This window comes from Anolis sagrei, chromosome X (genome assembly GCF_037176765.1).
Source record: "Anolis sagrei isolate rAnoSag1 chromosome X, rAnoSag1.mat, whole genome shotgun sequence".
Taxonomy (NCBI): Eukaryota; Metazoa; Chordata; class Lepidosauria; order Squamata; family Dactyloidae; genus Anolis; species Anolis sagrei.
The window spans coordinates 15,426,492-15,454,306 of NC_090034.1; the positions used below are offsets into that span (position 1 = coordinate 15,426,492).

Consider the following 27,815-nt stretch of genomic DNA (forward strand, 5'->3'; position numbering starts at 1 on the left):
ATTACGGTTGCCACATACAAGGGGCGTTCATTAAAAATTTCCCCTGACCCACTTCCTGTGGACTTAAAGCAATGAAACTTGGCACAGTTATGAGTCCTAGGTGGCCTAGGGACACACTTCTCTCATCTTTTTAAGCAACTGTAAACACCCCACTTGTAGAAGTCGACAGGTTGCTCCAAAAACCATGTTGTGACGTTAGAAATCGGAGTCTCGTCATCTGAAAAACGCTTTCCCTTCAAAAATAACTTCATTATTGGAAAGACGTGGAAGTCCGATGGGGTGAATAAGGATGGGGTAGAATTTCAAACACAGGAGCATGCTTCCATTTGGGCAACATGTGAGCTGTGAAGTGGTGCACTGTCTTGCAGAAGGCAGACACCTTTGGTGAGCATGCCACAATGTCTCTTGGTTTGGATGGCCTCCTGCAATTTCCACAACAGTGAAGTATAGTATGCCCCAGTGATCATGGTGCCCTTTGCTAGGAAATTCATCCATCCTACTCCGTGCTGGTCCCAACATACTGTGAGCATGACCTTGCCTGCCGAGAGTTGGGCACGTGCCTTCTTTGGAGGCAGTGAGTCAGGATGCTTCCATTGAATCAACTGGACTTTAGTCTCAAAATCATTGTGATGGGGCCAGTTTTCATCCTGTGTGATCCGTCTGTTGAAAAACTCCTCCTGGTTTCCATGGCACATCATTGTCAACAGAGCCTGAGAGCATTCAACTCATTCCTGCTTCTAGAAAGGTGTGACCAGCCAGGGGATCCAGCGAGCGGATACCTTATGCATGTGAAGATGGTCTTGGATGATTTTTTTCCATGGACCCCATACTATTCTTAACATTTTGGGTTAGGTGGTGAATGGTTACGCAGCGATTTTCCAAAATGGCGACATCCACTTGCTGGATGGTGTGTTCATCAATAGCAGAGTGAGTCGCCCTGGAATTGGGGCTGTTTGCACCGAAGCCTGACCACATTGGAATTGACAATGCCAGTTCTAGACTACATATGATGGAGACTCATCACCATCAACCTCTTTCATCTCATCAAATGTCTCCTTTGGTGTGCGGCCTTTCAAGTGAAGGAACGTGAGGACTGCTCTGTATTCCACTGGGTCCATTATCAACTCTCACACCACTTCAGCACCTGTAAAATCAAGACTGTTATCAGTTCTGAGTTGCAAATTGGCACGTAACTTATAGAGACTTATATCATTACACATGTGCAGTTTCAGCATCATGTGATAAATACAAGTGGGTCAGGGGAAATCTTTAATGAACGTCCCTTGTAGAACTGCTTCTTTCCAGAAATATTGGATTTTGCTGCTTGTTTCTGCCAAATTGCCCAGTGCACATGGCTGATAATCTCATTTCAGTTTAGTTTGGATAAGAATTAGCTGTTTCGTATCTGATGCAGAATGTGAGGGTTTAAAACAATACTGCAGGATGCAAGGACAGATTTGCCCAGGATGAATAGAGACTGGTCAGAGAGAAAGGGCCCCAAATATCAGCTGGTCTCAGCTGCTGTTGCAGACTGTGGCATATGAGCCATAAGACTCCTATCAGGTCAGTCTCCAAAAATAACCTTATCTCCTTTGCCTTTCAGATCCAGAGTGTCCGCTGGAAGCCATTCCTCCACAGCTTGCAGGATATTTATAAACCGCAAAGCGATTAACTCTATAATTCATAATTGGTGCTTCAGAAATACTGTACAGGATTTTACCATGGAACCCCCCTCCCCACTTTTTTTTTTTTAGTTTTTACTTTGAGACTTTTTTTAAAAATAACTGAAATCCAAAAAAACAAAAAAACTAAACACCGGGGAAACAAACAAGCAAACAAACAAAAGAAGATGGAAACTTTCTACACTGGGGCTGAATGCCGTGAAACTTTACCCTGTAAATGCAACCGTTAGGATTAATGCCCTGGGACAGAACATCTCAAATGCTGCTTCATTACAGACTCAGGTTGATTGTGTTCTTCATGTGCGATGGCTCCGCGTCTACGTATCTGGTGCAAGGAGCGAGGAAACAACAGAATTATCAAGCTGCAATCGTCTTTATTTAATTTAAAGAATTATTTTTAAAAAAATCACACACAACTTAGGATTTTTGCAAGAGCTTCATCTGTTTTCTGTGATGTCTGCAACTAGAAACTCAACTTTGTTTCTTTCTTTCCCCCCGTTGGATTCCAGTCTCGGATTTTGCAAAGCGTGCTGTTTGGACTCTTGTTTTTGAATGTATCTCAGAACGTGTTCAAAGCCCCCTTTTTGCTGCTGCTCTGGATGGGGCCGCCTCCCTAGGAGGCCCTCAAAGGTCCCAAGGAGCTGCTGAATGGGTTTGGATGGGGAGGCTTCTTGCCTTTCCCCAAAGGCCTTGGGCTGGAGAGGGCTAGATGCTGGTCTCCCCGATTGCACTTCTTCCCCACTCTGCTCTTCCTGGCTCTTCAGCCAGATTTCCCTTCACCATGGAAGAGTTTTTCTTTCTTCAAGTCATTGCCCCTTTTTGTGGCCTTCTGTGTTCCTCTCCATTCCCTCCATCTCCTTTGCTCCTTCTTTCCCTCCCACAGCTGTCCCTGGCTCCGTTGCGCTCTCTGGGCCCTCCTTCCGTTCCCAGGCTTTTGGGTGACGGCTGCTGCAGCTCCGAAGGCCTGACCCTGCCTCAGTCCGGCACCGGCCAGAAAGAGCTGCTCTCCCTCTCCCGTTGTTTTTAAATTTTGTTTTTATTATAATATTGTGATGTGATGGTTGTCTTGACGGATCTGAGTTTTCTGGTTCCTTTTTTTGTCCCTTCAAAGTTTCTAGTTTCAGACACATTCATACTGTGATTTAATTTTTTTTTAAAAAATGATGAAACGCTATCAAACTGTGATACACTTAATTCACTGGTCCTGCATCAGGAGACGGAGTGGGGAAAACTGTATTAAATACAGTTCATCTGAATAATCTGTCTGGTTTATACAAGCTGTGTTGTTCAGAGGTGTCTCAAGTTTGATCTTTGTTTTTTTAAAGATAAAAGCACTTGCCCCACTTGTAAATATGGCATGTAAAATTTATATAGTATATAAATACAGCAAGTCAAAAAAGGTTTCCCAGTGTGTACTGTACACTTTCCTTTCTGCCTCAATTACCTGACTGGAGCTCATTTCTGTATACAAACACCTTGGCAGCGACATGTTTGACTCCATCCACATTTCACAGGCTCTTAGGTTTGGTCAGAAAGTGGTGACATTTGGATTTAAACCAATGATAATATGTATATCAAAAATCTTACATGTTGATGAGTCAATTAAGGATTTAGATCAGTGGTTCCCAATCTTTTTTGGGCCAGGGACCACTTTGACCAGGAACCACTCTCCAACATTAGTATCACAAGGGTTACGAATCAGTTTTTGGTCAACTTTAGATTTGGTTTGGTTATTTGGGGTGATGATTCAGAAAACTCCATTGGATAGACTACATCAGCTCTAGTTTCTGATACAGAACATATGCCATCCAGTAGTTGCCATCCGCTCGCCCACAGAAAAACTTATTTCATAATCTAGGACTGAAGTGGTAGTAGTAATTTTTCGTAGGTAGTCAGCCTCTCCCCTCCCAACATCCCTGTTCCCTCGGCACTAGTAACGGTGAGACTGTGGACCATATTTTCGTTCTTGGGGACCACAGGTTGGGAACCACTGATTTAGATTCTTGGATAACTATATGATGGTGTGTGTGCTTTCGTCTGTGGGGAACATACATTTTTGGTACAGTGAGGACATTCAGGGATGCAACTGTGCCACATGTCAATCAGGTTCTAGGTTGTGGGAGTATGATTTCAAAGCCCTCAAGGTTTTTCCTAATATACAATGAATGCACTGCAATATGCCCCTCTATATGTTGATAACCTGCTGCTTGTATCCTTTAGAGGAGATCTGGAATTTGATAAAGGTGAAGGGCTACAGCAAAGGTCTCCAAACTATGGTCTGTGGGCCAGATGCAGCCCCCCAGGGTCCTTTTATTTGGCCCCCTGCCCTAAACTTTAGACTTAGTGTTACCTTAAGTCTGAAATGACATGAAGGCACACAACCACCATCCTAATTAACTTGACTCTCTCATCAACCAAAAGCAGGCCCACACTTCCCATTGAAAGACTGGGAAGTTTATGTCATTTAAAACAGTAATTTAAAATATTTATTTTATTTATTTCCTCTATTTATACCCCGCCCTTCTCCCCCCCCCCCCCCCCGAAGGGAGACTCAATATTGTATTGTACCACTTCAGCTTGTGGCAGAACAATAGTATTTTGGAGAAGAGTCTCCTCAAAAATTACGGTAACACACAAAAGGCCTCTGAGCAAATCTTGCCAAGAAAACTCCCTGAGAGGGTCACCATAGGACCGAACCTACTTGAAGACACATGCGTGACCCAATGTTCTCACACTGTGGGCTGCTCCAGGAAATAGAGTCCTACAGTGAAAGTCACAAAAGGATTTTATCCCAAGATACATACTAAGACACCTGTAGCTCTGAGACTCTTCAAGCATTTTGGTGGTGTTTATAAAAATGCACTTTTGTAGAATGTATACTTTTATTTCTGAGAAGGGAGTCTCCGTGAAGTCTTTTCTTCAATCAATGCTCGCTGACGATGTAAAGCAGCCACACGAGAGGACTTCCACACATAGATATTGGTGTAACATAGATAACAGACTATTTCATGCAATTCGTTAGCGTACAAGATTAACAAATCTTCCAAGTTCAAATAATACACAGATGTACAGTATATACATTATACCTTACATTTAAATGTCAATATAAGAAACATTCTCCAAGAAAAATACACACACAGAGAGAGAAGTGGTGAGCCACTTGTTAGGTTTGCAGCATCTGGGCTTCAGAGGGCCAGGGCAAAGGCAGCTGTGGCCTCCTTCATACGTCGGGAGCAGAGGCTTCCTGAGCCATAGCCAGGGCTGGCCTTGGGGCCAAGGTCCAACTAGGAGATAGAGATGGGGGACAGGGCCAAATGTAACTCCCATTGTCACTCACCTTTGGCTGCACCAGCTCAGATGAGAGAGACCCAACACTGAGACATGGCCTTCTCCAGCCACCAGAAAGAAAGGGGAATCGTACGGTGTTCATTGGATCTTGGTCTTGTAGACAGTCATATTAAAAACAAGGCAATGTTACAGTCTCGCCAGATCCAACCCTTTCCTTTCGACTGCCACATTAGAAAGATATGTATGTACTACGTTTTTTCAAAAATAAGAATTTATTTTAAAAATATGAAGTTTTCTAAAAGGTTTTTTTATTTTGTACCACACACTTCCATGCCGTCCAAAAACCAATTGGTGTGACATTGCCAAGCACACCGATCTCGTTCTCAGCCTCCTTGGGTTCAGCACTTGCCAGGCCAGCTGAGCTCAAAGTGCTTTACAACGTGCCCCTTCAAAACCCAGAGTCTGCAAGGTTTAAATAGTAACTTTGGAGAAAAGGCAGCCCGGTCTAGAACTGCTCTACTCTCATTGTGAGAAGAGATCAGAGGGAATGATGGGCTGACTCTTCTGGAGAAGTACAACCCACTCTGGAAAGTATGTTATGGATTCAGAAGAGGTCCTCTCCCTCGCTTCTTCCCACTTTAGGGAAGTGCTAGACTGCCTTTTTTATCTACTGGAGTGGTTCTCAACCTGTGGGTCCCCAGATGTTTTGGCCTTCAACCCCCAGAAATCCTAACAGCTGGTAAACTGGGATTTCTGGGAGTTGTTGGCCAAAACAACTGGGGACCCACAAGTTGAGAGCCACTGATCTACTGAATCTGGCCCTCATTGTGGGGCAACCTAGAAGTAGATATATCTTCCTGTATAACTCCTTCAGCAGGACCCCAATAACTCTGCCATATTGGTGGCCAGAATAATCAAACTAGTCCCTGTGACCAAAGGGGAGCCCGGAGTAGGGAATTTTACCTCTTCATAAAGGTAGTACCTTAAGCAATCAAAAACCATTCCTCTGGTTTGAATCCCTGCTAATACTGTCACATACAAACATCAGCAGACTTTCTATATACAGCTAGACAAAGAGCTACTCTTCCATTTAGCAAAAAGCTTCTGAGCACCAGACTTAGTTTGCATGCTCTGCACTGATGAGATTTTTCAGTGGGTGAGTTAGAAGCAGCAGTAATTGAGCTGTTGAAGGTTTTCATTTCCGGAATCACTGGGTAGTTGTGTGTTTTCCGGGCTGTCTGGCCATGTTACAGAAGCATTCTCTCCTGACGTTTCACCCACATCTATGGCAGGCATTATCAAAGGTTGGCTCTGAGGATGTCTGCCATAGATGTGGGCAAAACATCAGGAGAGAATGCTTCTGGAACATTGTCACAGAGCCTGGAAAACTCACAGCAACTATGGCCATGTTAAAGAAGCATTGTCTCCTGATGTTTCAATCACATCTATGGCAGGTATCCTCAGATGTATGTCATAGATGTGGGCAAATTGTCAGGAGAGAATCCTTCTAGGACATGGCCATACAGCCCAAAAACTCACAGCAACTATGGCCATGTTCCAGAAGCATTCCCTCCTGACGTTTCACTCACATTTATGGCAGGCATCCTCAGCGGTTGCCTCCAAGGATCCCTGCCATCGATATGGGCAAAATGTCAAGAGAGAATGCTTCTGGGACATGGCCATACAGCAATGCAGCAATAATTCTTCCCACATTCACGTTTGTCTAACAAAATTCCTTGCTTCATGTTTTGGAAAGATCGGGACAAAAGCACTAATACTTTTTCCATGAAGGTTACTTTTGAATGACCAGAGTAGTGGGGTAAAATCCGACATCACTATCTGCGATTGCAAAAAGGTAGATTATTGGCCAAAATGGATGAGCTCTCTCTACTCCACCGGACTCTACATCTTGGATGTGCCTCAGAAATTGACAGGAGAGGGTTCAGGGAAGGCAAAGTGCCACACAAAAACACACAAGGCAAAAGGATCAAAGATAAGGAAAGCACTTATAAAAAGACCCTACACCTTTCAGATGTACAACAGGTCACTCTTCATTAGCAAAATACTGGATTCTTCCTCTTTCTGACTTACAACACATTTAAATATTTACAGTGGGGAAAGGAGGGTAAGATCCCAAGGGGATAGAAAATTAAACCTGTAAATGGCAATAAAAGAGGAGAAAATTAAAGCTGGTTGTTTGCGAAAAAGAACTCTGTGGCCATCTGCACAAATGGGCAGAAAAAGGTCGTTAAAGCAATGTTGTCTTCACAAAACAATATAAAACAGTGACTGACACCTGACATAACTCAGATTTGGAAGACATTTCAGGTTAACATCTGGAGAAGGGCAATAACACATTTCCAAGGCATCTAAGAACTCAAGATGAGCCGTAGCAATGCTTCCGAAATGCATGTTTATGACCTTTTTCGTCTTCGGGAGCTTCATGCTTTCAGTACATGGCCAGATGTTTATGAGAAGGAGGTCTGTTAATCATATAGATGCCAGACTAGCAGATTCTAAATGAAGTGCTGCAGGCTGGATGTGAGCTGTATGCAAAAACCATCCAGGCCCAAAAGGCTTCTGTGTTGCAAAGGCTAAGGAGAATTTTAGCAAAGGAGAGCAAAAGACATCTGCAATCATGGAAGGAAAAGGGACTCGCTCTGCTCGTTGGGAAGGCCAGACTCAGCAATCCTGGGCAAAGGCCCCACAGGGCAGGAGGGAGAGATCGCACACCCAGGATCAACAACACAAAAAACAGCACACACTTCCTTCCAAAGTGTAAAGTTCATCTATAGATCAGTCCGTGAACTTGAAGCTTCTTCCAGCGTCTCATGGAATATTAATGAACGCTCACAGACTCCATATAAGCTGCAGGAAAGTGGCAACACTTCTAATACAAATCTTGTTTTCTGTGAACTTTACCTTGGCTTTATGATGCATTAGCAATTTGGCTTAGGTGGGTCCACAGGATTAGCGTTATTTTTTGTTAGCAATTCTTCTCTTCCTGGTCGCCAACATGTCATAAAAAGGGTCCTTGCTGATGCTTGCCCTAACAAGAAAAGAGACCGCCATTAGTTGTCAGCTTGCACACTTGTTAGGGCACTCTACGGACCTGATCATATTGTGATATCCTCCATTTAGATCAGTAAGGTTAAAGTAAAGTTTTCCCCTGACATTAAGTCTAGTCGTGTCCGACTCTGAGGGGTGGTGCTCATCTCTATTTCTAAGCCGAAGAGCCGGCGTTGTCCGTAGACACCTCCAAGGTCATGACTGAATGGTGCACCGTTACATTCCCGCAGAAGCTGTACCTATTGATCTAATCATATTTGCATGTTTTCAAACTGCTAGGTTGACCGAAACTGGGGCTGACAGTGGAAGCTTACGCTGCTCCCTTGATTCAAGCCTGTGACATTTTGGCCAACAAGTTGTGCAGCTCAGCGGTTTAACCCACTGTGCCACCGGGGGCTAACTAGGTATTTTTAATTACAAAAATGTGAGTCAAGTATTAAAAGGGTTAAATGGATGCAACAACTCATCAAAAACTGTGCCTGTAGCTTAATAGGCCTCTGGGTTAGTTTGCTTCAGCGGAAGAAAGGTCTTAGTATGCAAGAAGACCTCACAGTGTGAGGTAGGCCTCAGTCTATGAGAGAAGCCACTGTGTGAGGTAGGCCTTCATTTGTGAGGGTTTGCATTTTTCAAACTACTAGGTTCTTGTTAATAGTACAACCATATTATTTTACTATACAGAAAAGCCTCCTGTGGAAGAGATAACATTGATCCGTTTTTGTTCTTTTTATCACTTTTGGCTGCTGGTGATGGGTCACATTGCTGCTGATAAGTTACTCTGCTGTTCATTGATAAGGAGGGTCTTTTGTTAATAAGCCCACTCATCCAACACTATCTTCAGTATTACTCTTCCCTTGGTTATGAGTTGGTGTTCCCTGCTCATAATGTGATATCAAAACCAGAGACCAGATGGCACAGATGGGATTGGAAATACTCTTCCTTCCAGTACAAAAACGGCTCCATGGGTTATGGCCGGCCTCATAACATTCACAATAATTTACACTTCCCAACTAATGTGAAATAAGGTACAGGCATTTTAAAGCCAGAATTTTAGTGATATTCAATGGAATAACCTCTCTATGTGTTTTCAGGGGTTTTGTGGAAAGAGGTATTCCACATCTTGCATAGTAAAGGTAAAGGTTTTCCCCTGACATTGTCCAGTCATGCCTGATTCTGGGGATTGGTGCTCATCTCCATTTTTTAAGCCAAAGAGCCAGCATTGTCCATAGACACATCCAAGGTCATGTGGCTGGCATGACTGCATGGAACACCGTTACCTTCCCGCTGGAGCGGTAACTATTGTTCTACTCACATTTGCATGTTTTTGAACTGCTAGGTTGGCAGAAACTGGGGCTAATAGTGGGAGCTCATGCTGCTCCTCGGATTCGAACCTGCAACCTTTCAGTCAGCAAGTTTAGCAGCTCAGCGCTTTAACCCACTGCATCACTGGGGGCTCCATCTTGCATAACTGCAATGGATCTTTGCCTCCCCAGATAATGATCCCTGGGCACTAACTGTCTTCTCTTTGACCCTTTTCCTACCCGATGCCTGTACTTATTTTCTTATTTTGCATTCCTTCTATCTGTTGGTGGAAAAGAAGAACTCAATAAATTTACAATGTTTTTAAACACTCAAAAATATGTCAGAAGTTAATTTTCAATTCGCCATCAAAATATTGCTCTCTTCTCTTTTGCTGATGAAATGGAAAATAATTCTTTATTAATTGGGTACAGACTTCCTACAGATAGTCATTAGGCCAGATGGCCCTCGTAGCTTGTGTTTGCGACTGATTCACGGTGCACTAAACACAAGGAAATGTGGAGTGGAGTGCCAGGAAGTGGCCAGAAAGCCCAGGATGGGAGCCTTTAATCGGGGATGCAACAGGTTTTGTGGGTCACCTGACAATTCTGCTTTAAAGAAGGACTCACTTGATGGATTTGATCCACTCTTCCTTCTCTTCCGGAGTGGGAGCAGATATCCTGTACACCACATGGTTGCCTTCGACCACTCTGCCATCAGCTTCCGTCTTGCAGGCTTTAATGACTTGCCCTTTATGGCTGGGGTTATACAGTTCAAAACAATTCTGGGGAAGAGAGAACAAGCTGGTATTGATTGACAGAGCACTCAATGTCTTGCACCAATATCACAGGTTAGTACATACAGATCCCAAGTTACAAACATCCGACTTACATCCAACTCCGAGTTAAGAACAGAGGTGAGACAACAGGAAGAGAAATCCCTTCCTCAGAAGGGAAACCCACTCCTCAAAGAGTTATTACCTGGGAAAAGGGATTATCATCAATCCTTGTTTCCACAACAACCCAAATTTTTGAAAATCCAATTATCACATGGGCAGAAAGTGAGGGGAAATCTTCTGTACAGGTGCACAGACAGCAAAACAAACCCCACAAAGGGTGTTAAGCCTTCCCTATGCTATCCAAAGAACGCACACACATATATATACAGACACACACTCAGAGGTCAGCCTGTATGCTCGTGTATAAGTCAAGGGCAGGTTTTGGGACCAACATTATGGATTTTCATACGACCCATGGATAAATCGAGGGTCATTCCACAACGAGGTGAAAGCATCAATTCTGACTAAGGATCAGCCAACGCTGATCAAAAAGGTTGTTGTAGGTTTTTCGGGCTATATTGCCATGTTCTAGAAGCATTCTCTCCTGACATTTTGCCTGCATCTATGGCAAGCATCCTCAGAGGTTGTGAGGTCTCTGAGGATGCTTGCCATAGATGCAGGCAAAATGTCAGGAGAGAATGCTTCTAGAACATGGCCACATAGCCCGAAAAACCTACAACAACCCAGTGATTCCAGCCATAAAAGCCTTCGACTATACACTGATCAAAAAAGCCAGAAGCCCTGTGAAGGGACTGATTGACTGGTTGGGAATATTGAGGCCCCTTTTCTTTATTCCACTGAGACACCAAGGCATTTTATGTTTGAGAAAGCATGCCGTAATTTGATTATCTTGAAATAACTGTTATTTTAATGTAATTTCTCTTGTCCCATATAGCTTGTACTGATCAGGAGTTCCTGACTCCATATTGCTATTGGTTTTTTGGTTTTTTTTTTACTCTTTCAGTGCTTTTTCAGACGGTTAAGCAGAAAGGGGAGGGGGGGCTTTTAGAAAACCTCAAATGAATATCCTCTTCACTTTTTGAATATTTCTTTAAATACTCAATGCTGCCAGATGCTGGTGTTTTACAATATTTCTGCCATAATCCTAACTACACCATGAGCTTCTTAATACAGTGTTTCTCAACCTTCCTAATGCTGTGACCCCTTAATACAGTTCCTCATGTTGTGGGGACCCCCAAACATAAAATTATTTTTGTTGCTACTTCATAATTGTAATTTTGCTACTGCTATGAATCGTCATGTACATATCTGATATGCAGGATGACTTTTCATTCACTGGACCAAATTTGGCACAAATACCTAATATGCCCACATACTGGTGGGGTTGGAGGGATTGATTTTGTCATTTGGGAGTTGTAGTTGCTGGGATTTATAGTTCACTTACAATCAAAGAGCATTCTGAACTCCACCAACGATGGAATTGAACCAAACTTGAGACACGGAACTCCCATGACCAACAGAAAAAAAACCTGGAAGGGTTTGGTGGGCATTGACCTTGAGAGTTGTAGTTCACCTACATCCAGAGAGCACTGTGGCCTCAAACAGTGATGGATCTGGACCAAACTTGGCACAAATACTCAATATGCCCAAATATGAGCACTGGTGGAGTTTGGGGAAAATAGACTTGACATTTGGGAGTTGTAGTTGCTGGGATTTATAGTTCACCTACAATCAAAAAGCATTCTGAACCCCAATGATGACAGAATTGGGCCACACAGAATCCCCATGACCAACAGAATAAATAAATATACTGTGTTTTCTGTGTTTCCTGAACCCCAGGTTGAGAAATACTGTCTTCATATGAGACTATTGCAGACTTGGGAAGCTTGCCTTCTTTTTGACAGAGCTTAACAAAGGAGAAGGCCTTACTGGTTTTCTCGGATCCTCCACTTCTCGTATGCTGAGGTTTTCCAAGGGTATAATCCCTCTGGGCTCCTTGTCCTAGAAGTCAAGGAAAGATAACATTGAGTATACACTTTTGAGTTATTTGGAACTAGGAGCAGACGGAATATGATTTGAAATACGACATACTCACTGTTGTGTATTCAAAATAATACAGGCAATTATCTGTCAGTATAAACCACCTCCTTTTCCACGTTTTCACTCTTCCGCCTGCAAGACACAAGGCATACTCCAGTTATATCAGCTCCGTTCCAAAGCCCCACGGATTGGGCAAAAAGGTTAGGTTGGTTACCTTGTTACTTCATTAAATGGTTAAGGCTCGTCAAAAAAGATGGTTTAGGTGGAAAACAGACATTTGAACCAAGGTTAAATGAACACAGGGGTTACTGGAAATGACTTGTTGAGTCTAAGACGGTTTTAAAGGTGATGCTCATCCTTTTTGGGTTCTTCCAGGCACACGGTTCCTAGTGCCAGCAATAAAGGAGGAAGGTGGCTACGCAATAAAAGATTCAGTAGCAGTCTTCAGCCGAACGGTGAGATTACAAAACTTTCACATCAACAATGTGAACCCTTGTCTCCTGTGCTATGCTAATAACAGATGCGCCTGGCGGGGACGAGAGACGGGGCCTTCTCGGCTGTGGCCCCCCGCCTATGGAACACACTCCCAAATTAGGTAAGATCCGCTCCCTCCCTCCTGGCTTTTAGAAAAAAATTAAAATCATGGTTTTGGGACCAGGCCTTTGGGCAGTAGAAGTAAATATATGCAGCATTTCAGAAAGACAATGACTGGAACGGCGATTTGACGGAAGAGACTGTTTTATTGTTTTAATGATTGTTTTATTGCTCATGGATGTATTTTTAATTTAATTTATGTCTTATTGCAGTGTATAATTGTAACTGTTTGTACTGGAATTGAATTTTTGCCATTACTTACGTGTAAACCGCTTTGAGTCCCCCTTGGGGTGAGAAAAGCGGTATACAAATACTGTAAATAATATAATATAATATATTGTATATACATATAATATTTATAATATTATAATGTAATACAATATAATACTACTAATAATAATATTATTAGTAGTAGTATTATATTATCAGAGCAGCTTACAATGTGTGTGTGTGTGTGTGTGTATACACACACACACACACACATTGTAAGCTGCTCTGAGTCCCCTTCGGGGCGAGAAGGACAGCATTTAAATGTAAATAAATACATAATTTTTTTCTATCTACCCAATGTTCCACTCATCCCCACATCACTATGCTCAAGACCTCATCTTTGTCAAAGGAAAGATAAAAAAGATCCATTCTCTGCAGTTCAAACTCATTCTCAGAACAGGCTCAGACAATCTCCAAAAGGCCCTATTTCAGGAGAGACAGGAGGTAGAAGGTTTGGACATTGATCCCAGTAATACCCTCTTGCATTGTTGACTATCCCCAGCGCTACATGGATGATGTGATCCACTCCTTTACTTCAGGTGTAGAGCATGTCACCTTCGGAACAAGCTGTTCTGGCACCATTCATATTTGCCCTGGAGACTAGGACTCAATGGGGAAATGGATTCAAATGACAGGAAAGGAGACTCCAGCTGAACATTAAGACTCCAGCAGTCACCAGCCAATCCCTCTCCAAAGCCAGAAATACAGCTTAATGGTGTAACATTAGACCATTTCAGCTACCTTGGCAGCCACCTCTCCACAAAAGTCAACATTGACACTGAAATACAACACCGCCTGAGCTCTGCGAGCGCAGCATTTTTACGAATGAAGCAGGGAGTGTTTGAGGACCAGGACATCCATAGGGATACTAAGGTGCTTGTTTATAAAGCTATTGCCCTCCCAATCCTGCTATATGCCTGCGAGACATGGACTGTCTACAGACATCACATTCAACTCCTGGAACGATTCCATCAGCGTTCCCTCTGAAAAATCCTGCAAATCTCTTGGGAAGATAAGCAGACAAGCGTCAGCATGCTGGAAGAAGCAAAGACCACCAGCATTGAAGCAATGGCCCTCCACCATCAACCCCGCTGGACTGGCCACATTGTCCAGATGCCCGACCACCGTCTCCCAAAGCAGTTGCTCTACTCTGAACTCAAGAACAGAAAACGGAATGTTGGTGGACAGGAAAAGCGATTTAAAAATGGGCTCAAAGCCAACCTTAAGAACTCTGGCATAGACACTGAGAACTGGGAAGCCCTGGCCCTTGAATGCTCCAGCTGGAGGTCAGCTGTGACCAGCAGTGCTGTAGAATTTGAGGAGACACGAATGGAGGGTGAGAGAGAGAAATGTGCCAAGAAGAAGGTGCGTCAAGCCAACCCTGACCGGGACCGCCTTCCACCTGGAAACCAATGCCCTCACTGCGGGAGAAGATGCAGATCAAGAATAGGGCTCCACAGCCACCTACGGACCCACCAATACACTGACCTTGGAAGACTATCCTACTGGGACAACGAGGGATTGGCTAAGAAGAAGATTAAGATGAACTTCCTGACCATAAGAAGGAACATGAAAAGAACTGCAGACTAACTAGGGATCCAGTCCCACAGAAGAGCCCAGGGAATATGGCCATACAGCCCAGAAAATTCACAATAACCCATAAGAATAGATGTTCAATAGTGGAGTCTCGTGGAGGCTCTTAAACAAAGGCTGCATGGCCATATGTTGTGAGGGATTAGGTTGTGTCTTCCCTGCCTGGAAGAAGGTGGTTGGACTGGATGGCCCTTGGGGTCTCTTCTAACTCTATACTTCTATGAGCGAGAGAAAGGTATTGATACATACAAGACACAGCTTGAGACACTGATTTCCATAACCGTCTTTGGGGAGTGAGAAAGATCACAGATACTGGTCTTAATATGTGTTTTCCTACTTAACTTCTCTATTCAAATAAAAACACAAAGGAAATACATGTCTAGCATGGCTTTTTCCACAACGGCTATCCAACCCCAACAAACACCCACATTTTCACTTTTGGGTAGACTGCTGGCCAGAACAGAAGAAACTCCTAATTTGAAGTCCAAAACAATAACATAAATCCGTGGCTACCCTATTCAAGTCATTGATAAAGCACTAGGCCCAGACAGAGCCCTCTTTATGGCACCCCACCAGTCACTTCTTTCTAGGATGAAGAGGAACCATTGGGGAGAAGAACCTTTTGAGTTCGGTCACTCAACCATTACAAATTCACCCAACAGGAGTATTATCTAGCCCACATTTTACTCATTTGTTTGCAAGACAATCATGGGAGAATCCGGTTGCTTCTGGGTTCTCCCATGATTGTCTTGCAAACAAATGAGTAAAATGTGGGCTAGATAATACTGAGCCCTGCCACATGCACGATGGAGGACCTTCTTGCGGCAACCCCAGAGGCACTCCAAGTGGCCAGATACTGGTCAAAGGACATTTAACCAAATACCAAATTTACAAAATCTGTGTGGTTTTTTTTTTTTTTTCTTTTTCATTTTAATCTCTGTGTTTGTTTTGCTCTGTTAGAATTGTAAAACAATGGTTGCTGATGACACGATAAATAAATAAATATGGGAGAATCTGTCAAAGGCCTTTCTGATATCAAGATATGATCCATTCAATTTTCGATTAGTTCCTTGAAAGCCAGAGCTATGCCCTTGGATCTGTTCTATGAACTGCTAATCAAGAGTTGAAGCACCACAGCAAGCAGAAATATGTACCAAATAAAATAATAATAATAATAATAATAATAATAATAATAATTATTATTATTATTTATACCCCGCCACCATCTCCGGAAAGGGGACTCGGGGCAGCTAACATGAGGCCAAGCCCAAAGATACAATACAGCAAAATAAAATGCAGACAACAAAAAATTACATCAAAATAAAATACGTACAGTAGCAAAATAAAAAAAATAAAACAAATTAACACAATATCAAATCGAAGAGAATACAGACTTCCTCCATATTAACCAAGTACATGCAGTCCCTGAGTTACAAACATCTGGCTTACAAACGACTCATAGTTAAGTTCAGGGGTGAGACAACAGGAATTGAGGGAAATCTACATCTTGTTCACAACTTGGGGATTGCCTGTGGCTCAATTGTTATGCAGGAAATGACGTCGGAAATGTATATCCTTCCTTGCGCCACTATAAAAAGGTCCAAGTTCTCTTTCTTCAAGCCGTAAGGGGAAAAACGGAATAGAGATATGATTTTTGATGTTATCAATACGCAGGCCTGGTTTCTCTGCAGTTAAAGAGATTTCGAGTTGCATCATCCATTACTTTGCGATTAAATCTCATTAGCCTTCACTCTCAGTCAGGCTGATCTTGTTACTAAACAATACTTTGAACATCAGGCACTCATTAAAGATATGGTTCACCCGAGGATTAATCATCTTAAATCAATCACGTTGCTCAAATCAAGGCAGGGGCATAAAAAGCAGTTGCAGCTTCTACTTGGTCCAGAAAGGTTTGCATGCATGTGCTTGTCATTAGGGGGGGGGGGGCGGGGGAAGGCCCTCTGAAACTACGGAACAATTGCAGGAATGTGTTTTGCATCCTGGAGTTTTTGATCTACTGATCTGCAATGTAAACTCACAAAATGTTGTTGAAGGTATTGTTGAAGGCTTTCATGGCCGGAACCACTGGGTTGTTGTAAGCTTTTCGGGCTGTATGGCCATGTTCCAGAAGCATTCTCTCCTGAGGTTTCGCCCACATCTATGGCAGGCATCCTCAGAGGTTGAGGGGTCCGTTGGAAATTAAAGCTTGCCCATGCCTGATCTAGAACCTCCTTATATTGCTATCTGGCTGAAAGTTGCAGGGAACCTACTGCATTTGGTGGTATAGACACTGAGAACTGGGAAGCCCTGGACCTTGAGAACTCTAACTGGAGGTCAGCTGTGACCAGCAGTGCTGCAGAATTCAAAGAGGCACAAATGGAGGGCAAAAGGGAGAAAAAGGCCAGAGAATTGGCTGTCTGCAAGGACGTTGCCCAGGAGATGCCTGGATTTTCCATTATGTTATTTTGCACTGATTATTTTAACTGAATGTTTTGTTTATTTTATTGTGATGCTATTTTTGTTGTTCATATTTTATTTTGCTTGGCCTCATGTAAGCCGCTCTGAATCCCCTTTAGGGAGATGGTGGCGGGGTATAAATAAAGTTTATTATTATTATTATCATCATCATCATCATCACCATCATCCTGTGGGAAGCTTCTCTCATGTTCCCGTATGGGATGCGGGAGCTGATAGACAGGAGCTCACTCCATCTTGCAGATTCAAACCGCCAACCATCAGGTCAGCAGTTCAGCCAGCACAAAGATTAAACCCATTGCACCACTGCAGTTCCTTCCTTTATGCAGATGAAAATAAATAGTAACACCAAACCACAAGTGGGTTGCTGGTCTACCAGCCACATGGTTGACATTGTTGATCTCTACCAACAGAATGGATGTTGCTCCACAGAAGGACATTGTTGCTCCCTCTTAAGACTCAAGGTGGTAAATTGAAACATTCACACCTAGCTCCAACAGACAAGAGCTCTTTGTCCCACCCTAGTCATTCCACAAATATATTAACCCAATTTTCCTAGTTCCAACAGACCTCACAACCTCTGAGGATGCAGGTGAAACATCAGGAGAGAATGCCTCTAGAACATGGCCATATAGCCCGAAAAAACCTACAACAGTCCAGTGATTCCGAACATGAAAGCCTTCAACAATACAATGTAGGCAAAGCTTAAACAAGCCCTAATGTTTCAGGCATAATTGTGGATGATGACATTGGCTCAGATACAACTTTCCCCAACCTGGTGTCCTCAAAGTTTATTGGATTGCAGCTCCATCACATTTTCATCAGGTGGGGAGTTGCTGCCAGAATAGAAGACTTCAGAGAAGGCAAAAACAGACACCAGAAACTATTTACCTCCTGAGCAATAGAGGAAATAATTAAAGCCAGACCTTTGTTATTTACAACAAATTCTTGAGTACTAGACGGTTTAGCTGAGCAGCTGCCAGCAGACTCTTGTTATTGGAAGAAGAATAAATACAGACCAGAAGACTCACATCCTGGGATCTGTCGCCTGTAAAATCTTTGTCCAGCTGTAAAGTCTGCTAGGAAGGACACGGAGGAGGGATCTTATTTCAACCACCGCCTCCTCAATTGGCCCACAATTAATCCTTATGCAATGCCTTAAAAGTAGCCCAAAGTAAACTTGTGTCTGAATCTGTTACAGAGATCTTGGGTTAGCTTTCTTTGCCAGTAGTTTACTCGCAAGACACACTTTTTCAATTGCCACACTTTCCAGAGGCAGCTGGTCTTAAGTGCATTGACACAGCTCTGAATAAACATATGCATGAATTCAAATGTTCTCTGCAAGTTTTGGAAGTTCAAGAGGTCTGTTTGCTGGTATGATAAATTCAGCCTCATTTTAAAATTAGGATGTTAGTGTAAGAAATATTAAAAATTAACTAAAAGGTAAAGGTTTTCCCCTGACATTAAGTCTAGTCGTGTCCGACTCTGGAGGCTGGTGCTCATCTCCATTTCTAAGCCAAAGAGCTGGAGTTGTCCGTAGACATCTCCAAGGTTATGTGGTGGGCATGACTGCATGAAGTGCCGTTACCTTCCTGCCGGAGCAGTACCTATTGATCTACTCACATTTGCATGTTTTTGAACTGCTAGGTTGACAGAAGTTGGGGTAGACAGCGGAAGCTCACGCCGCTCCCCGGATTCTAACCTGCGACCTTTTGGTCAACAAGTTGTGCAGCACTGGCAGTTTAACTCACTGCGCCACCGGGGGCTAACTAGGTATTTTTAATTACAAAAATGTTATTCTAGCACTGAAAGGGTTAAATGGATGCAATGGCTCATCATAAGCTGCAGTTCTATATAAGCAGGTGTGCCTGTAGCTTAGTAGGCCTCTGTGTTAGTTTGCCTCAGTGGGAGAAAGTTCTCAGTCTGTGAGAAGACCTCACAGTGTGAGGTGGGCCTCAGTCTGTGAGAGAAGCCTCTGTGTGATTGAGGTAGGCCTTAGTCTGCAAGAAGGCCTCACAGTATGAGAAGCCCTGGTGTGAGAAGCTTTAGTGAGTGGAAGACCCAGGTTGAAGGCCTCATGTGTAAAGCTACTATGCAAAGCTCCAGTGTGTATAAACCTACTGTGTGAAGCTCCTGTGTAAATTCGGTGTGAGAAGAGGCTCTGTGAGAGCAAAGCTTTTTATCTGCATAAGAAAGAAGCCCAGCGTGGAAGCAAAGAAGAAAGTATACAGAACTTTATTTGTGTTATGGAAACCTTATTCTTGTAAATAGTGCAACCATAGTATTTTACTACAAAGAAAAGCCTCCTAAGGAAGATATAACACTGGTCTGTGTGTTTTGCTTCTTTTTATCACTTTGGGCTACTGGGGCTGGGTCACGCTGCTGCTAATAAGTTACTCTGCTGTACATTTATGGGGAGGGTCGTTTGTTAATAAGCCCACTCATCCAACAGTTAGAAAAGGAGCTCAGGTCCTCCTCCCAACACTGAAATTACCAAGGTTTTGAGATCGCAAACATTTATTTTCCAAATATAGAGGAGACTGGAACAAAATTCAGCACTGCATTCCTCCTCTGTGTTTATGCCTTAACATTATGGATTATGAGGATAACAACAATTCAGTTAATGCAAACAGACTTCAGAAGAGGGAGTGAGACCAGAAGTGGCTGAACATCCTGGGATGGTTTAGAAATGCATTATGGTTATTTTTATTTTAAAGACCTGTAGTATATTTAAAAGTGAAGGACTACTCCCAGATGCCTTCAGGAGTAGCAAGTCACTTCTTTTGTTGCTGGCCAAAAAACAACAACAACAACAAAACACTTTTGTTGGGAAGTTTGGGGTTCCAAGAGATGCAAGAATGGCTTGGCAACCTGTATGGAGACCTTGAGCTACACTGTGAACATCTTTGCTTTAAGGCGGTGGTTTTCAAACTATGCTCCTCCAGATGTTTTGGACTTCAGCTCCCACAATTCCTAACAACTGGTAAACTGGCTGGGATATCTGGGAGCTGAAGTCCAAAACACCTGGAGGAGCACAGATTGAGAAACACTGCTTTAAGGAATCAGGAATTGTAGAAGAATGAATAGTTAACAGAGAGATTATTTTATCCCCTGATTCATAATATGGCCGGGAAGCCACTTGCAAAAAGTTGTTTGGTAAATTGATGTATAGGCAGTCCCCAAGGTACAAACATCTGACTTACAAACAGTTAAGAACGGAGGTGATACGACAGGAAAAAGCCCAGTTTTCCAAAATCCAATTCTTACAGGGACAGGAAGTGAGGTGAAATCTTCTGAACAGGGGCAGAGACAGCAAAGGAAACACTACAGGGCTGTTAACCTTTTCCTATTCTATCCAAAACTTGTGTGTGTGTGTGTGTGTGTGTGTGTGTGTGTGTGTATACACACACACACACACACAGTATATACATATACAAATACACACACACACAAGCCTGGAGTTAGAGTTTAAGTTGAATTTGTTTGTAAGTTCCAACTTACAAACAAATTCAACTTAAGAACAAACCTAAAGAACCTATCTTGTTCATAACTTGGGGACTGCCTGTATATACATCTTTTTTTCTTCCTCCCACCTTTAGCAAGGGGAACACTAATTAATTCCAAGGTATCAGCAACTTCTGCTCATTTGCTAGAGGGACTTATTTTTGCAAATAAGGAGCAAATCCACGTTCTGGCTTCCCAAGAACTGGTATGTCAAGATCCTTGACAAGATCATGTAGAGAGCAAGGACTGCAACCCGTACTGCCACTGAAGACATTTGGAAGATAGGGAGCCAGAAATTCTGGAAAGACGGTGAAGGCATTTCCTGTCAATGTAGAAAATACAAAACCGCCTTAGCCTGAAGAGACTCTGTAGCTTTCTGGAAGCATGAAATACTCCCCCCATTCCTTGCTAAATCCATGGCTCACCTGTATTCCTGAAGCAAACCTCCATTCCCTCTCTCCCCAACTTTAACAGAAAAGTACAGGCAGTCCCCAAGTTATGAACAAGATAAGTTCTTTAGGTTTATTCTTAAATTGAGTTTGTATGTAAGTCAGAACAGGTACATTTTTTAAGTTTAACTCTAACTGTGTGTGTTAGAGTTAAACACACACACACTAGCCGTCCCCTGCCATGCGTTGCTGTGGCCCAGTCTGTGTATATGTGTTGTGTGTGTGTATATATATGAATATGTATGCCTATATATTTGTGTACTCCAGCAAAGGACCACCGCCTTGTCGTGGCGCTGGAGCTTGAGCACCTCAATGAAGTCATGGGCGAAACCGTGAAGGGCCACCCAAGACGTGACGATCGTGGCAGAGATCCCTGGGGAAGGCAATGGCAAACCACCCCAGTATCCTTGCCAAGAAAACTAAATGGACCAGTACAGGCCGTGACAGACTTTGTATTTCTAGGTGCAAAGATTACTGCAGATGCAGACTGTGGCCAGGAAATCAGAAGACGCTTACTTCTTGGGAGGAGAGCAATGTTCAATCTCGATAAAATAGTAAAGAGCAGAGACATCACACCGGCAACAAAGATCCGCATAGTCAAAGCCATGGTATTCCCTGTAGTAACCTACAGATGTGAGAGCTGGACCTTAGGGAAGGCTGAGCGAAGGAAGATAGATGCTTTTGAGCTGTGGTGTTGGAGGAAAGTTCTGAGAGTGCCTTGGACTGCGAGAAGATCCAACCAGGAAATAAAGCCCGGCTGCTCACTGGAGGGAAGGATACTAGAGACAAAGTTGAAGTACTTTGGCCACATCATGAGGAGACAGCAAAGCTTAGAGAAGACAATTATGCTGGGGAAAGTGGAAGGTAAAAGGAAGAAGGGCCGACCAAGGGCAAGATGGATGGATGGCATCCTTGAAGTGACTGGACTGACCTTGAAGGAGCTGGGGGTGGTGACGGCTGACAGGGAGCTCTGGCATGGGCTGGTCCATGAGGTCACGAAGAGTTGGAGACGACTGAATGAACAACAACAACAATATTTGTGTATATATATATTTGAGTCGCCTAAGGGCTGAGAAGGGTAGTATACAAATATAGTAAACAAACAAACAAACAAATAAAATATGCGTGTTTGCATATATATATATGTGTGTGTGTGTGTGTGTGTGTGTGTGTGCCTGTGTTGTAATGTATTTTTTGTTTTTTGGCTTTTAAAGTCTCTTCTGCTGTGTTTTTCAGTGTTTTTATGAGTGATGGTCACTCGTTGGCCTGATACATGTATTTTGTCCAAATTTGGTGTCAATTTGTCCAGTGGTTTTTGAGTTATGTTAATCCCACAAATGAACATTACATTTTTAGTTATATAGATATATATAGTTTTGAATATCATAGGGAAGGGTGGACATCCCTGTAGTGTTTCCCTTTGAGTCTGTGCCCCTGTTCACAATATTTCGCCTCACTTTCTAGCCTTGTGACAATTGAATTTTGAAAAACATGTCCTGTTGTGGAATCAAAGATTGGTGATAAAGTTTTTCCCCATGATAACTCTTCTAGGAGTGGATTTCCCTTCCAAGGGGCAGATTTCTCTCACTTCCTGTTGTCTCACATCTGTTCTTCACTATGAGTTGTTTGTAAGTCAGATGTTCGTAACCCGGGGACTGCCTGTAGTTCCAAGGATGAAACACAGGCAGGGACCTATGTGGCCAGTGAGATGGAGATTATAACTGGCCACTGCCATGTCAAACCGTACACACTCGGCTCTCCGTCTTCTTTCTTTAGCACTAACTCTCCAGAGTCTCTGGTTTACGTACTGTATGTCTGCTCAACACGGTGCTGTCGCAATTCCCTCTGCTGCTGCTTCCGCTGTGCTGTGCTCCCTGATCCAAGACATGCAGACACAGAGAATCTGTCATCTTTGCTGGAGCAAGGAAGGGAAGCACAAATCGCTTTCGAATGTGGCCTCCCTTGGGCTCCCAGTGAAGGAAAGCAACAAATGGTCATGGCAGAGGGCAGGCGAGAGGCGGGTGGGCAATTGCCCCCTCAATAATCACCTGCAAACAAGGTGAATACAAACAACAGGTTGACAGCCAATTCCACAATTCAAAAGGCGCAAAAGAAGGGTTCCTCTGCTGCCCACTTCAATGCAACAGCAACCAGCTGCCCTTGAGATCAATTGAAGTTAGGCCTCTAAATCAGCAATCATGAATAATGAGACGCTGATGGTGTTGTTTTTATTGCTTTTGTGATGTTTTATATTGTTTAATGTTTTTAATCTATATTATGTTGTATGTATACTGATTTGTTGGAAACCGCCTTGAGTCGCCAATTGGCTGAGAAAGGTGGTATACAAATACAGTAAGTAAATAAATAAATAAATCAGCAATCAGAATGTCTGATCAAACAAGCTACATTGGATCTCATCGAGGACATATTTAGACGGAAGCGTCTACAACCTCTTGGCTTTATGATATAGGTGAAGTAGAAATGCCTACTGAATATGGGAAGATGGCTCTGACATTCTGATATACAGCCCTTCCTTCAAGAAGGCAATCTTTCCAAAGCATTCCCAAACTATGTTGTCGAAGGCTTTCATAGCTGGAGTCACTGGCTTGCTGTGAGTTTCCCAGGCTGTATGACCACGTTCCAGAAGAATTCTCTACAATGATGGAATTGAACCAAAGGTGACACAAGGACTCCCATGACCAACAAAAAAACACTAGAAGGTTTTGGTGGGCATTGACCTTGAGTTTGGGAGTTGTAGTTCACCTACATCAGAGACCACTCAAACAATGATGGATCTGAACCAAACTTGGCACAAATATTCCATATGCCCAAATATAAACACAGATGGCATTAGGGGGAAATAGACATTGACATTTGGGAGTTATAGTTACTGGGATTTATAGTTCAGCTACAATCAAAGAGCATTCTGAACCCCTCAAACGACGGAATTGGGGTAAATTTCCTACACAGAACCCCCATGACCAACAGAAAATACTTAAGGCCATCCAGTCCAGGGGTTGGACTGGATGGCCCAGGAGGTCTCTTCCAACTCTTTGATTCTAGGATTCTATGATTCTCTTCACCAGGGCAAGAAAATCTAATCAAAGACCTCCTGACAAAGAGCCATCCAGCCATAGACATAGATAGATATATATGATTCTCACACACACACAGATATAATATCATAGATTTGAAAGGGACCCCTAAAGAAGGACAATGATATGTTGCATGTTCCAGAGTAGGCAAACCAGACAATCTCCACATCAACACTGACAAAGAAACAACAAGAAATACTGTTTATCCACAAGCATGAAGAAATTACATAGATTAGAAACAATTACTTTATTTTCCAGATCATCAGACTGGGCCACAGCAATGCATGGCAGGGGACGGCTAGTACATAATATGAGGAAATAAAGTACATCACACCTGGCTACTAATTCTACAGAGTCAAAGATTTGCCAAACCAGGGCTGAATGTCAACGAATGTGAAGTATTTGGAGCACCTGAAGAAACAGTGATTGTTTGGGAATATTATAGACAAGCCTTTTGTCTCACCCTGGTCATTCCACAGATATATAAACCCCTTTTTCCCAGCTCCAGCAGACCTCTGAAGATGCTTGCCATAGATGCAGGCGAAACGTCAGGAGAAATGCCTCTAGAACATGGCCATATAGCCCGAAAAAACCCACAAGAACTGATTATAGACATGATTGGAAATCCATTGGCTTCACCCATCTCAAGTTAGTGTTATTAAATGACAAGCAGGGTAATCCCACAAATGCTAAAATGAAGGAAAGTGAGCAAAACAGGAGGAGGAAGGGGGAAAATAAGGAAAGAACAAGCAACAGAAGAAGAGAGGGGCTAGAAAGCCATCAGGTACGTACCTCCTAATGCAGAATAAGCAGAGACAGCCAGTCACAGAACAGAAAGGTGATAGGTCATAGGCCAAAAGGAAAACAAGAAGGCACATTTAAACCACTCATTTAAAAAATCATAGCCAAAAGTCACACCAACAGAAATTCACAAATATGGGAGTGAACCTAAAGACACACAGGAATAACCTTTGGAACAGACAGGAGCACTTCATTTGTGTTTGGAAGAGAGAGAAATCTCATGAAATACTTTATCACAGTAGTCTTTGGAATGGTCGAAAGTAAACATAAAGGTTATCTATTTGTCTTTGGTATTTCTGTAAAAGACAGAGATCCATTTTTACTGACAGGTTTAGCCACACAAAATTGCAAATTAGGAAGAGGTACAAAAATAATACAAAAATTACTTGGCGACATTTTGATCAGAAATAAACAGGAATCCCAATGCATTGGATTTTCACAAAAGCAGGATCAGGGGACAAAGCGCAGGTGAATATAGAAGGCAAAGGGAGAAATTATCTATTTACTGACCTAATTTCAGCAGCCAGCCTTCTCGGTCTGGGTTAAAAAACGTATGGGTCAAATCGTTCCCATCATCTTCTGGAATTTTAAAAGGCTCGTTTTTAATGCTTTCATATAAATTCTGAAAGAAAATGGGGAAAAGTTTAACCTCAATGCTGGGAAGGCAAGAGATGGTTAATAGATTCTGTTGAAAGTTCTCAAAGAGACAGTGCTTTTCAGAGCAACAATCTGAATGACTGGGTTGTTGTAGGTTTTTCGGGCTGTATTGCCATGTTCTAGAAGCATTCTCTCCTGATGTTTCGCCTGCATCTATGACTTAGAGGTCTGTTGGAAACTAGGAAAATAGGGTTTATATATCTGTGGAAAGTCCAGGGTGGGAGAAAGAACTCTTGTTTGTTGGAAGCAAGTGTGAATGTTGCCCACTGGCCACATGCTTGTGGACAGAAAAGAGGCAACCATGAAAATGAACAAAATCTGGCTACCAGTATTTAAAAAACTCCAAAACACAGCTAAGAAAGAACAACTATTAAAAAACAGGGGAATTTCAGAGAGGAAGAAATCAGGGCCAGCTAACACCTCCCAACAAAGGAGGTCTCCAGGTAGGGAGCAGCCAGGTTTTGAAGCTGCAAGGCCATTCAACGCTAATCAAGGCCATTCAACACAACATTCACACTTGCATTCAACAGACAATAATTCATTCTCCCACCTTGGACATTCCACAGGTATATAAACCCCACTTGCCTAGTTTCCAGCAGACTTCACAACCTCTGAGGATGCCTGCCATAGATGTGGGCGAAACGTCAGGAGATAATGCTTCTGGAACATGGCCATACAGCCCGGAAAACACAAAGAACTTTTGTGTGTTGAAAGCAAGTGTGAATATTTCAACTGGCCATCTTGAGTAGCATTTGATGGCCTGACAGTTTTTAGACGTGGCTTGTTACCGCCTGGGGGAATTCTTTGTTGAGAGGTGATTAGCTGTTCCTGATTGTTTCTTCTCTGGAGCTCTCCTGTGTTTGAATTTTGTTCTTTATTTACAGTTATAATTTTAGAGGTTTTTTTTAATATTGGTGGCCAGATTTTGTTCATTTTCATGGTTTCTTCCTTTCTGTATTGTCGAAAGCTTTCATAGCTGGAATCACTGGGTTGTTGTAGGGTTTTTCGGGCTATACGACCATGTTCTAACCATAAAAATATGAACCTCAGGTCAACAAGCTACAGAAGGTTCACTTAATTTAAAATTCAAAGATTAGATTTAAAAAAATAGGAGATAATGCCTCTAGAACAGGGGTCCTCAAACTTTTTAAACAGAGGGCCAGGTCACAGTCCCTCAAACTGTTGGCGGGCCGGATTATAATTTGAAAAAAACATGAATGAATTCCTATGCACACTACACATATTTTATTTGTAGTGTAAAAAAAACTTAAAAACAATACAATGAAGAACAATTTTAACAAATATAAACTTATTAGTATTTCAATGGGAAGTGAGGGCCTGGTTTTGGCTGATGAGATAGGTTTGTTGTTGTTGTTGTTGTTGTTGTTGTGTGCTTTCAAGTCATTTCAGATTTAGGCTGACCCTGAACAAGGGCCAGGTAAATGACCTGGAGGGCCGTATCCAGCCCATGGGCCATAGTTTGAGGACCCCTGCTCTAGAACATGGCCATATAGCCCGAAAAAACCTACAACAACCCAGTTCTTCCTTTCTATTGAAATTGTTCAAGGTGGCCAATTGAAACATTCACACCCAGCTCCAACAAACAAGAGCTCTTTCTCGCACTCTGGACTTTCCACAGATATATAAGCCCTATTTTCCTAGTTTCCAACAGATCTCACAACCTCTGAGGATGCTTGCCATAGATGCAGGTGAAACGTCAGGAGATAATGCTTCTAGATTATAGAACAAGCATCCTCAAACTGTGGCCGTCCAGCTGTTTAGGACTTCAACTCCCAGAATTTCTGACAACTGAACAAGCTCATTAGGGCTTCTGGGAGTTGGAGACCAAAACAGCTGGAGGGCCACAGTTTGAGAATGCCTGTTCTAGAATATGGCCATATAGCCCGAAAAACCTACAACAACCCAGTGATTCCAGCCATGAAAGCCTTCGACAATAATCTGAATGACTGTTTGCGCAAGCATTTTTCACTTTTCTTAGGCAGGAAGTACAAATATTTGCCTGATGATGCGTGATTTGCTCAACAGGCAGTTACACAGCACTTAAAAGGAAAGCATGGTTTGGATCACAGTCTGCAAACATGTCTGGTCGTTCAAAACACTCCAGGATCACACAGAAACCAAACAGATGTGTGGAATTCTCCGTGTTCCAAGAGCCTACGTTACAGAATGTTAAACAAAAAGA

At 42.7% G+C, this 27,815-nt stretch overlaps 2 protein-coding genes across 4 annotated transcripts in view; one reads left to right on the forward strand and one right to left on the reverse strand.

Moving 5' to 3' along the window:
* LOC132782029 (ubiquitin carboxyl-terminal hydrolase 42) overlaps positions 1–3,085 on the forward strand; it is a 41,369-nt gene extending 38,284 nt beyond the window's left edge. The window contains exon 17 of the mRNA XM_060786670.2: positions 1,604–3,085. Within this exon, the coding sequence (XP_060642653.2) occupies positions 1,604–1,656 (53 nt within the window). The 3' untranslated portion in view covers positions 1,657–3,085. The remainder of the gene's footprint in view (positions 1–1,603) is intronic.
* Positions 3,086–4,545: 1,460 nt separating this feature from the next.
* LOC137094983 (cytohesin-3) overlaps positions 4,546–27,815 on the reverse strand; it is a 326,264-nt gene continuing 302,994 nt past the window's right edge. For 2 of the 3 annotated variants that reach the window (XM_067461080.1, XM_067461082.1), the window contains exons 9-13: positions 25,465–25,577; positions 12,230–12,308; positions 12,064–12,135; positions 9,965–10,119; positions 4,546–8,019 (exon numbers count right to left, since the gene is read on the reverse strand). In XM_067461080.1, the coding sequence (XP_067317181.1) occupies positions 7,947–8,019; positions 9,965–10,119; positions 12,064–12,135; positions 12,230–12,308; positions 25,465–25,577 (492 nt within the window). In that variant the 3' untranslated portion in view covers positions 4,546–7,946. The remainder of the gene's footprint in view (positions 8,020–9,964; positions 10,120–12,063; positions 12,136–12,229; positions 12,309–25,464; positions 25,578–27,815) is intronic. The other variant, XM_067461081.1, reaches the window with a different exon arrangement.